The sequence below is a fragment of the Pseudorasbora parva genome, chromosome 14, assembly GCF_024679245.1.
Source record: "Pseudorasbora parva isolate DD20220531a chromosome 14, ASM2467924v1, whole genome shotgun sequence".
Lineage (NCBI taxonomy): Eukaryota > Metazoa > Chordata > Actinopteri > Cypriniformes > Gobionidae > Pseudorasbora > Pseudorasbora parva.
In genome coordinates this window covers 36,637,104-36,650,111 of record NC_090185.1, presented here as the reverse complement: position 1 = coordinate 36,650,111, position 13,008 = coordinate 36,637,104, and the positions used below count along the sequence as shown (strand labels likewise).

The following is a 13,008-nucleotide window of genomic DNA, read 5'->3' as shown; positions in this document are numbered from 1 at the left end:
CCCTCCCGTGCCCCCCTGGTCTGTCCCTCCCGTCCCGCCCTGGTCTGTCCCTCCCGTCCCGCCCTGGTCTGTCCCTCCCGTCCCGCCCTGGTCTGTCCCGCCCGTCCCTAGTGGAGCGTCTGGTAGCCGCTCCTTAAGGAGGGGGTAATGTCACATGCCTGTCCTGTCTTGTGTGCACATGTGGGTTTTGTCATGTCTTGCATGTGCTCCTGTCATTGTCTGATCCCTCCCCCTTGTTATCTGATTAGTGTTGATTTCTCCCACCTGTTCCCTCTTGATTTCTTCCCTTTATAAGCTCCTTGTGTTTGTCAGTCTGTGTTGGATCCTTGTGTAATGTCTGCGTCTTCCGTCCTCCGTCCTCCCCGTGATTCTGTTGGTTTGTTTAAGTTTATATGTTATTATTCTATTATGTGTTTTTCCCCCTCGTGGGTTTTGTTTTGAGTTTGTTTTATTTGTTATAAATAAATATATTATTTTCTGCACTTGAGTCCTCGCACCATTTTCCCTTGTCTGTGACGTGACAGAGTCACACACAGACTTCAACATTCAGCTGCAAAACACAAAAATTACTTTCTATTTCAAGTAAATTCTCAAGTAATCTCAGTTCCTTTTTAGTTACTAGAACTCTTGCATGCTTTGTTTTTTTTTTTAACCTAATGCTAACTAATTATTTACAGTTTAGGTACATTTGTGGAGTTTCGCAGAAATCTATACATTTTTCCAGTGAGCCTATGCTGTAATTTTGGCAGTAACTAACATCTGAATTTCCATTAAAAAATTTAATCTCTGAGTAAATAAAAAATGCTGAGACTGTAAGGTGTCAAAGAGTGTTGGACTATATTTTCTGTAAGACAGATGTTGGTATTAAAAATCCCCCTGAAAGAAAAAAGGGTGCCTGGAAAATCTAACAAATAGCTCTAGTAGATTTAGTTCTAGTATGTTTTATAAGTTCATACATTGGTCTTAAAAATGAAATACGGCTGGACAGTTTCCAGTGTGATCATGAGACACGTGCCGTCCCTTAAAACTAAACCAAAAACAACCAGGAGAATCATAAGAGAGAGAGAAAAAAGTATTTTAGAGCAATAGTACATTCAGAAATAACAACCAAGATATTGGGACAGACATTAAAGAAAAAGAAAAATCCATTATATTCCTGGATTCCTGGATGCTGTTGCATGCAGAGTCAGTGTCAGTAAAGAGTCATTGGCAGCTTGTTTTTGAATGCTTGATTATAATCAAATCGCAACATTACTGGCACATTAATAATAGATCACAACATTTTGGAGAGAGGTGTGATGTCATTTTGAGTCAGATCATTGTATTCCTCAGTGGCAGGAGCTCTACACACAGCCCCGTTTGACCACAAAAGCAAAAATATGCAATCAGACACTTCTCACAAAACCTTGCAATTGCATGCCTTTGTGTTCATGCGCATTAGGAAGCGACACGCAGAAGGCTGACCTTTAAGAAAATGTGAGTGATTTTCCTCTTCACACATACCATTTAGCGATACGAAGAGCTTTTGTGATGAATGTTTTTCATTTCAGTTGCACTGACGGCCTTTGGCTCATTATCTCAAATAGACTATGGCAGAAAATCTTGATGCCAAGATAACACCTCTGCAGAAGCTGCAGTGTTTTCATGCAGTAACATAAACTGCTCATCTAAGTCATTCTGATGAGTTTTAATCAAAGAAAGGTTTCAGATTAAGGGGCTGTTGAGAAATTCAGTGAAATTTGCATCATCTTGATCCTTTGACAAAACCCAATAGGATTTTTCCGTTGGCTTTTGGATTATTGCAGAAAACAAGCTCTGTGACCAACAAAAGCGTATGATTCTTACACGTTTTTTTTTTTTCCATCATGATCATCTTCACAAATGAACACATCTTTTATACATTTTGAAGCCTAAATACAATTGACAAAAATTAAAAGCTAATAAGACAAAAAAATCTATTACACCACGGTCACATGTCTTCATCATCACCATTAAGCTTCCCACAACTCTTTCAGCCTTTATTAAACAAAAATGTCCCTGATTGTGCGAGTTATGCACTGGTAAAAAATATTCAGTGGTGAAGTAAATAGCCTACTACAGAAAAACAAATCAATTTTTTTACATGAAAAAGTTAAGTTTAGGCAAGAATTAAAAAACTGTAAATTCTACATTAGTGCTCAATTCAAGCCTGTAGAAATTAAAGCGTAAATATCAACTTTATAAAATTAATTTTTCTAATACTTATGTACCCATCATGCACTGGGGCATGGATCATTGGTTGATTACACTGTTTGATCATTGCTTTTGTTGTTGGGTTTAGAAACTTGCCATTTTTTGCTATTTGGAGCCAGATTTACTAACAGCTTGCGCCAGTACAAACCTAGCCTGGATGCCAGCCAAACTTAGCCCCGCCCACAACATTTTTAGGTCGGGCAATTCAGTCTGGCATCGCTCCATAGAGGAGTAATTATCCCCGAACAGAAACTGTTCGGACCAATGAAATCATCAGGGCGGGCTTTAGACGATGACGGACAGATGATCAACAGTAACGTAATCATCACGTCATCAAAGGGGCTTGGGTTATATTTACTCGAATCCTAAACGGAGAGCTTGTTTGTATCTGCGTTCACCTTCACTATTTCTCTCAAAGATGATGATCATGTTGGGTAAGTACTCTGTGTATCAATAAAATCTTAAATTTTTTTACAACACCGGCTAAGATCGTTTATTCCAGCGCGCGTGCAGACAGGGTTGCCGAGTTTTTACAACAAAACCCGCCAACTACTAGCCCTAAACAATAGCTTCTCGGGGGGTTCTCCGGGGGAAAAATGGCGTTTGGGGGGTAAAATGTGTGTTATTTTGGCAAGATTGCCTGCTAAAATTCGCACTCATGGGTCTATATATCACATAATAGTCGCTTCAACCCTTGGACATATAAAACAACAGCGGAAAAAAACGCAGACTTGGCAACAGTACAGTTGAGCTCTGTCTGTTGACATATGACAATGTCAACAGACATTGGAGCATCAGACTCATATTCTGACTAGAACTGAGTATGACCACGTCAGACTAGAAACTCCTGCAAATGCATATGCAATAAGATCAGCCGCAAAAATAACCTGATCCACTTCTTTTCAGTGCTAATTTCTCACTGCTTGTCTTTAGTAAATCCTGACAGTAGTAATTTAATGCCAAAAGAGGGTTTGTACTAGCCTGACGTGGTCATACTCAGTTCTAGTCAGAATATGAGTCTGCTGCTCCATTGGGCTGTGATTATGGGGCGTGTTTCAACCGAACTAGGAAAGACCTCAATTAGACAGACCAACAACCAATCAGAGCGACGAAGCGACGCATAACGTTAGTGGTCAAATGTCAACAGAACTCAACTGCACTGTGTTGCCAAGTCGGTTGTTTTCCATGTCCGCGGGTTAAAGTGACCTCAGTTATGATATATAGACTCAGGAATGCAAATTTTAGCTGGCAACCTTGCCAAAATAACCCAAATTTTACCCCACAAACACCATTTATTTTCTGGAGAACCACAGTGAAAAGTTCTTGGGCTTGTTTTGGGCTAGTAGTTGGCAGGTTTTGTAGTAAAAACTCGGCAACCCTGTCTGCACGTGCGCTGGAATAAGTAACATTAGAAGAAAAAGATGAGTGTAAACGATCTTTGCCAGAGTTATAAAAAAATAATTTATTGATACACAGAGTACTTACCCACATGATCACCATTTCTGAGAGAAATAGTTAAGGTGAACACAGATACAAACAAGCTCTCCGTTTAGGATTCGAACAAATATAATCCAAGCCCCTTTGATGACGTGATGATTACGTTACTGTTTATCATCTGTCCGTCATCGACTAAAGCCCGCCCTGGTGATCTCATTGGTCCGAACAGTTTCTGTTTGGGCATATTTACTCTTCTATGGATCCAAGTCCAGGGCTATGAGAACAAAAACGACCGCCTAAGCTCAAATGTTGTTCGGCTGGCATTCAATCTAAGGAGTCCTTTCAGATGCGAAGTTTATGTGAAGAGAGTTTTAAAAATTAATCACGCAAGATGATTGCGCAAGTCAATTTACTGTTTTTTTTGCCATTATTTACTGCCCGAAAAAAGCATGTCTTAAAGCAGACCCTTATGAGTAGATTGTGTTGGTCATCATGGAAATGATTCGGCTGCGTCTGTGTTTGTTAATTTGAGCGTCGTCAGTAGATCACGCACAGATCTTTCCACTCTCATCGGTGCTTTTATGGAATTGCGCTCTCACAATAATTTGCCCTGTTTAGTAAATTTGGCCCCTGGGGTTCATTTTCTACTTAAAATTACACCTTCATACTCAAAAAACAATCCATCGAATGTTAAGCAGAGGTGGACAGTAGTGGAGTATTTTTACTTTCTACTCAAGTACATTTTTAAGTATGTACTTTATCAGTTTTTCTTTGGAAAGCTTTTACTTCACTGCATTCCAAAGCAATATATATGTCATACTTTTTACTGCACTACATTTCAGAAATAAAAGTTGTTGTTTTCTTACCTTTAATACTTAATTACATTAAAAATGAAGTACTTTCTTACTTGTACTCAAGTAAAACTTTGAATACTTTTACTTGAGTAAACAGTACTACATTTTTTATGTAATTAAGTATTAAATAATATTCAATATGAAATGTATTGCTGTAAAAAGTACAATATTATGTTTTGGAAGATTGAGAAGTAAAAGTTTTCCAAAGAAGAACACTGATAAAGTACATATACTTGAAAAACAAAATTACTTGGAAAGTAAAAATACTTTAATACGGTCCACCTCTGAATATGTTTTCGGGTGGGTACTGCGTTATTTCTATATTTTACTGATGTATTTTATGTCGTATAGAATAAAACAGGAAAATATATTGAGCTTGTGTTCACCACAGACATTATTTCGAGCATTTAACCAAAAACTCAAAATTCAAAAAACCCATTGACTTCAGGACGATGGAACCGAAAATGCTAAAACTACGCAAATATGTCATCTCTTCAACACTCAAAAATGAATAAAAAAGAGTGATTCATGTTTTCAAGCATTATGAAATACACATTTACTGTAAGTTACTCACATTGATGTCCAAACTGCACAGACTGAGCGAGTCCACATCTCTCTTCCTCTGCTTCCTCTTCTTCTGTAAAGACAAATGATATTCAGATGAGTGCTACGTTATCACCAACTCACAGAATTTATGTTTCGTAGCACTTGCATATTTTTGATCCCACAGATTTTATAATTTTGAAATTGTCTAGTAGAAGTTGATATATGATATAATATATAGGATAACTATCACACAACAAAACAAGATAAAGCTTATAGGTTCTCCATGTTGTATATTTTTAAATATTTGAAAAACATGTCAGTAATAAATGGAAAAGGAAAGAATTTGTGGAAATACTCTTAATCTGTTACAAACAAGTGTATTACTTTGTTCTCAAATTATATTTATTTTGATTAAAGATTTTTTTCACATTTCACATTAATTTAATTTTCAAAAAAAAAAAAAAAAATCCTAAAAAATGTTTCTTAAATGTTATTGTGCAATCCATGGTTTCGGAGAGCAGCACAAGATGAGCAATTTAGGATAAAAAGTACATCATGTTTTGTTTAGTTTTTTAAATGTCCAATGGTTTGTCTAGATCAGACCATATTCCTCGTCTGGGATCATGCACAGCCTCTGAAGCCCTTCCTTTGAAACTGCTGTCACAGCAAAAACTCCTACTCCTCAGAGTTTATTTGGCTCCACACTCAAGAGTTTAAAAAAAACCTCTGAAGAAGTGTTAAAGGTAATGAGATAATAAAGAGATTAATTAGGTGATGATTGATTATAAGTGAAGACACATGATGATAACAAGCAGAGTCACTGAAGGAAATAGTCACCATTTTTAAGTCACCATTATGGAGATCAGTGTTTGCTTTAGTTATGCTCTTGACCCTTGACTTTAAAGCATTATTTTTTGTTCTCGTAGTCCTGGTTTGGGAGTTCTCGCAGCTTGTTCTCGACACATCGCCTGAGCAGAACTTTTTTTTATGCGGATGTCCGAGAACTATTGTGTGATTGGTCAGACATTTAAAGTGAGCGTGGTTAATGCAGAGAAACGCAGATGATCGGCACCTGCTTCTTGCAGAGTATGTTCCAAGCTTTAGGCCCCATCCACACAGAGACGGAGACCGTATCAGCGTTTCGTCCACAGACTCCCCACAGATCCGGCGTTTGTGAAGCATGAATCCAATATTCCGAGTCCCAGAGTGGATAAATCTGAAAACGACAATCTTGCATTTTCGTGTGTACAGCCGTATTAAATCCGTATATTTTGTGAAACGGTGACGTCATCACACTACGTCCAGCACAGTGAAAAGTTAAAGGGATACAACTACGGGCATGCTTTATTTACAGTATCTGCATTATTGTAAGAGTAGGTTTATGGTGAGGGTAGGTGTAGGCATTAATAAAACACATCTGTTAAATAGCAAATGTATTTATTGTTATTTTATCGTGAGATTTTGCCTCACCTCCTACCATTGCTTTACCCCTTCTAGCCACAACTCTTCTCTCTGTTTTTAGTGTATTTCTGTGGCAGAATTACAGAGCCACACACTGGCCTGGCATACATACAAAACATCGTTTTCAGTTGGTTTCGGGGATCGCAAGTGGACGCAGATATTTCTTGAAACGAGGGGGAAAAAAAGATTGGATCGGGAAACCTTTGGCTTCGTGTAGACTAATGCTGCGTTCAAGTCCTCCTGGGACGGTCATATTTACGAGGTGAGGAGTCATGTTTACGACATCGTGGTGTCCATGATGAAAGTGACCTCAAGTCACTTTAGTCAGAGCACGATGGCGGTGTATCTTCTTTTAAAGAATTTCATTAAATACAGCAAGATTTGTTGACTCCGCTTTTATAAAATAAAGAACAAAGAATGTGCATCAGGTGAGTTTTAATCTTTTAAGTTTTTTAATAATTCTATGAAGCCAAGCCACTGTAAACGGTATCATTGTATATATTAGGCTAATTGTTACAATACAGTATAGCTTACTTTGTTGTAAATAACAAAGCCTGGCAGTGTCACTGCTTAATACTGTAATATTCAACTACAGACGTTGAATCCATTGATTCCTCCATGTTTCTCACTGACACGTCTCAACTCGTACAGATCAGGGCTTAGAGAAAATCCCGAACATCCCACTGGTATTTAATAGGGGTGACCCCGAATAGTCGAAGATTCGATGCATCGATATGTGGAGCTGGATTCGACCACCGATCTCACGGACGAATCTTCGCGGGTGTTATGAAACAAGGATCATACCATTTTGGCAATATGGGGGTGCTCAATATTTTAACGACGTGGCCTTTAAAATTCGAACACATTCAGTTAGTGTACACACACCGGTGGCGGCATTCGGCGCCTGTCCACGACCACTCAGGAAGTTTTTTTTAAATCCTGCCACACCCCAGAGTGCTTTTTCTTTATAATATATATAATTTACATTATATTTCCCTCAAATTGTCAATGTACATACTGATTTCACCCTGTGCTACAAGATACAGCCATCCTGCAGCTCTTCTGTCAGAAGTCGATTCACTGAGCTCACGTGTATATAATGTGCTCGTCCGGTGTGAGATCCTGAGACACAGTGCTGAGCTTCGGTCCGGTGTGAGACCCCCTTTAGGCACAATCGGCACAAGAATGTGCATGTAAACACACTCAAAATGTTCTTTTCCCCTCTAGGCAGGTATTTTTTTTAGCTTTATTTATCAAAATGTTCTTTTATATATTTGTGTAATGTTCTGTATTTCTATCGCAGCTTTAACATGTTATGAGAAAACGTTTTACGAATGTTTATCTGCCAGATTTCCTTTTATTTGACCCTAAATAAGAAAGCCATTGTCAGTTCATCTGTCAGTTGGCAGGCAGTTTTGGTCGCTTTATTAAAAGTTATTGCTGTGTGCAGTGTGTAAAGGAATATAAAAATAGTTTTACCCTCCTGCTGACTAGTGTCGTGCCCCTCCAACCCATTCACACCAGGCCTGCAGCACCCCTCTCATTTACTGAAGCTTTCGCGTCTCGATCGCCCCCCGGTGGCCGGTCCCAGTATAGCCGCCCCTCTGTGTTTTCTAATGGACGCGAGGTAAACTAAACAATAAAATTACACCTCAAATATTTTTTCCCCAAAGTTAGTTTATGTCGTTGAAGGCAGTTATTTAAAATAAGTTTAGTTTTAGTTAGTTATCTGATGCTATAAAACGGGTGTGTGACGTCATGATTGACAGCTGAGATCGACGGCTTCTCTGAGTGAAGTTGTCACTGAGGCACTAACAGACTTTGTTCTGGATTTTTGGGAGCAGATTGGAGCTTTAGCTTTAATTTCTACATTTCCATAACTGTTTATTTCACACCAACATAATTAATTGTTCTGCATCTGTGAGAGTGTGGGCGGGCTTTTGATATCGCGACTGTACTTCCTGCTCTCTACTGCGCAACTCTGGTCCCGAAATCGCAACTGCGCAGACTCGGTCCCAAGATGTCAGCGCCGCGCAGGCCGCCTGAAAGCTTCAACTCGGGCAAGCGGAAACGGATGATGTCGAGTCGTCCATATTTTTTTACGGTCTATGATTCACACACACACACACACAGATGATTTGACTATCAGTCGACCATAGAGATTCGACAATTTTGAATTTGAATGTGTAAATCCTTAGTCGGAGACACCCCTAGTATTTGCGATTTCATGGTGGCGTTCATGTGCGTTCAACTCGTAAATACGATCTTCACAACATAACTTGAACACACCAAATGACGAAAAAGGGCCGTGGTAATAGGAAATAAGGCACATAGCCAACACAAAGAAAGACAAAGCCACGTGGTCAAATACAAGACAAACAAAGAAAGACAAGAGGCAAGACAGATCATTTTTGTTTAGACTTATATAAAATTTCACTTGAAATAACTCTAATAATCTCATTTATAAACTCAATTTTATTTGTAAACTCAAAAATAATAATGAATTTTCAGGATACTCAGGAATCAAAACACTTGCACAGAACAACCAACTAAAACACAACGAAGACGGAAAAAAAGAGTACGAAATTGTACCTTTTAAGGTAGAAGTGGCCGTCACTGGGGTGGTACCCCTAAGGGTACATTTTTGTACCTCTAAATCAGGGGTCGGCAAGTTCAGTCCTAGAGATTTGATGCCCTCCAGAGTTTATCTCCAACCCTACTAAGCCACAATAGTATAAAACTCACGGCTCCCAGCATGCATTGCAGCATTAAGTATGTCACCATTGTTGAGACTCATGAGCTGATTCTTGATATCTGTGCGATATCTAAACTTCCCCCCTTAGAATGTTTTAAAAATCAATAGTTAAAACATCTGATCTGTGACAAGAAAGTATTGTTGGTGAATATTATTTATTATTATTTTTATCCAGTGATGAGTTTAGCATCATTATTTATGTCATTAATAATCATTATTATTTTAACATTATTTTTTCATGATAAAGTTTGTTTATGGCTTCTTTTGTTTTGAACAACTATGTGTTTTGTTTACACTGTAACACAAACTCACATAAAAATCCAAGTCAAACTGCCCAACTAAAGAAAATACTGATCTCCATAATGGTGAACAAACTTTATCAATAAAACATTAAAATCTAAACATCTGTTAAATCTCAGTAAGAGCGTCTATAGACGTCTTTCAGGGTTGGAGCCAAACAACACAGCGGCTAACCAGGACCGAACTTAGGAAAACAATGGTATAATTGTACCCTAAGGACCAATTGTGTACCTTTTAAGGTACTGTTATATGTTTTGTTCTTCAAGGAACAAAATTGTACCTCCACTGTACCTTTTTTTCTGAGAGTGTACTAACCCAAACCAATCAAAGAAACGAGAAACAGATGCTACAACTTATCAGCGAACAACCATGGCAACACATGCAAACACAAGGAAACAAAACAGAAGAGGGACAAACACAGACCAAACGTGACAGTCGCAAAATGTACCGCATTATATGGCAAAAAATAATGCACATTTGAAACATTGACAGTGTCTGAATATATTTCTTTCAATATTTTCTTTCATTAAACCTGCAAATGACTATAACTCTTTCCATTATGCCTGTCGAGCTATACGCTCAAAAAAAATATTCAGGCCCTTCATAGATAAGACACATTTAAATTATGTTTACTTTACCTAATTAAATTAAGTTGTGTCGAAATGTGTTCAATCAGCCTAATATATTTAAAACTGAAGTTTACTTAATTAATTTGTGTTAAAACTACATGAAATTTGTGCTGACATAACTAACTGGGCAGTGGATCTGTAGTTCCCAGCATGCTTTGCAAGGGACTGGGCGCTAGGAGAGAAAATGTATGGATTAAAGTTATTTGATGTGTTTTTCAGTAAAGGGAAAGATGTTATTAGTTTATGTTAGTGTTTAATGTTCAGTTATGTTGGACATTGAGGAGTTTCTGTCATTTTGTGGTTACCATTATGCAGAAGAGTGTCTGTGTTTAGGCTGTGGGAGCACTTATACACAAAATCATCGGACTGAATTCCTGCTCTCAATTCAATATTTTTAGTTTGTCCAATGAGTTAATTTTGCATTTTATTTTTAATAATATGCTTGTTGTTATTTCATTTTTTAAAGGCAAACTAAATTGATAAATGTGTTCACCTTACATAATAAACTCTTATAAATGTAACATAACATAAATAAGTAAACGGCACATATAAATATTATGTAAGGTTGACAAAATCAAATGGTTTGGATTTACTCAAAGAAAGTGTGCCAGCTCATATAACTAAATTGTTATTTGTAAAAATTGTAAAAATATGTAAAAACATATTTTTAAAGTAAATTCAACAAGTCATTTTTTGAGTGTAGGGTTAATGACCGATTGTTCACTTTAAATGCATTTGACCAATGCTAGAGCAACTGTTGTTGTACAGGGTCAATAAAATGTTCATCTAAATCATTCTGTCGGTTATGAATGGTCAATTCTATCGCCAGCTTTGTTATTGTTGCTCCATTACTGTTTATTCTCCATGACTACCAGCACCATGCCGATAATATCTACACGAGTTCGGACAATAGAACACGTGACGGTCTGGAAGCGGCTCATGACCCAAGAATAACAGCCGCTGTATACGTCCCGCCAGTGCCAGCACATTAGGTTTAAAAGAACACAGCAGAATGATTTCAGGTTCAGAATGGAATACTGGTGTGAGGAACATTCTCTATTCTGACTAATATTCTTAAATAAATAAATAAATCCCTTATTTATTTCATCAAGCTTTTGCCGTCTGATTGGGTTTGGAAACTGTGAGTGATTATGTGATTATGATTATGTGTTTGATTTTTGGTGTCATGTGTTGATACCTTGGTTTTGATTTTTTTGTGTGTGTGTGTTATTGTAACTTTGGTGTAATTTTTGGTGTTGTTTGATACTCATGGACAGCACTTTGGTCCATTCTAATGAGTTGAGAGAAAGTGTCACAAAATTAAAACAGTTGCTTGGATAATGTAGGGGAGAGCGGGGCACAACCTAACGTAGTTGTAACACACATGCCTTAGTTAACCCTTTACACACATGCCAGGATGATGAAACTTAGTGTATTATCTAGTTGCCATATCAACACTATATAGAGAACAAATCAAAATCATTTTGCATCAACATAAAAAAAAATTGGAAGATATCACTGAAAATGTATTTAACCATGCTAATTTTTCATTTCTGTGTGTGTGTGTGTGTGTGTGTGTGTGTGTGTGTGTGTGTGTGTGTGTGTGTGTTCAGACAAATCTGATAATCTTGCAATCTTATATCTGTTATTTAATCGTTGAGATTGTTCTTTAATGCTGATCTACAGCAGAAGCCACGGTTTAGATCCCAATTGAGCAGGCGGGGCATGTTGTCACACCGTTACAATGAGCCCCTATTAGAAATATGATAATGTATACTACTTTTGGTGAAAAAGGTGAAAAAAGACTGAGAGTCAATGTTTAGAAGTTATTCATTATTATTATGTGTTGAGCTATGCTGTATAGCTGTGTTTTGAGGTGTGTTTGTTGTCAAACTTGGCATTATTTTTATTTGAAAAAGGTAATAATTGCATTTTATGGACCAAATATTTTAGTTTGTCTTGTTTATATTTTTTTTTATTAGATTTAAGCTGTCATTTGGTCATGTTAGATTGTACCCCACTTATGGGGCATGTTGTCACATTTCACTTCCATTCTTTCAGGGTAAATCAAGAAAAAAGTATACACTGTATTAATGAAACAAAACCACATAATTAATGTTACATAAGAAGTTAGATAATCATTGACTTTTTTTAAGTACCTAGAAAAGTAACACACAGGGTTTCCACGGGTCTTATAAGGGATAGTTCTCCCAAAAATGAAAATTAGCCCATGATTTACTCTCCCTCAAGCCATTCTACACTGTCAGAGGCGGTACCCTCAGGTACAAAACCGAAAAGGTACTAATATGTACCTTTAAGGTACTAATTCACACTCTTAAAGTACTGATATGTACCTTTTTAGGTACTAATAATATGTACCATTTAGGGGTGAGTAAGGTACAAAGATGTACCTTTTCACTTTTGGTACCGCCCCAGTGACAGCACTGTACCTTTTTTCTGAGAGTGTAGGTGTAAATAACTTTCTTCTTTCAGACGAATACGATCAGATATATTAATTATGATTATATTAAATCATGTCCTGACCCTTTATAATGGCAGTGAATTGTTGTGCCTTTTCATTTTCCCTTTAAAATAGTCTTACATTGTTTATCATGGGACTAAATTAGGGCAGAAAACGAGTACAGACTTTGTTTTGGATGAACAAATCAAAAGTAGGTCAGCACACTTAAAGAGACAGTTCACCCAAAAATTACAATTCTGTCATCATTTACTCGCCCTAATGTGGTTCCAAACCCGTAAGACTTTTAATTATCAAGTCAAGTTTATCATATAA

The 13,008-nt window shown here is 37.3% G+C and overlaps 1 protein-coding gene across 2 annotated transcripts in view; it reads right to left on the bottom strand.

Annotated features, from left to right (window-relative positions):
* arhgef3 (Rho guanine nucleotide exchange factor (GEF) 3) overlaps positions 1-13,008 on the bottom strand; it is a 137,043-nt gene that overhangs the window by 68,211 nt on the left and 55,824 nt on the right. For both annotated transcript variants that reach the window (XM_067416324.1, XM_067416325.1), the window contains one exon: positions 5,098-5,160. In XM_067416324.1, the coding sequence (XP_067272425.1) occupies positions 5,098-5,160 (63 nt within the window). The remainder of the gene's footprint in view (positions 1-5,097; positions 5,161-13,008) is intronic.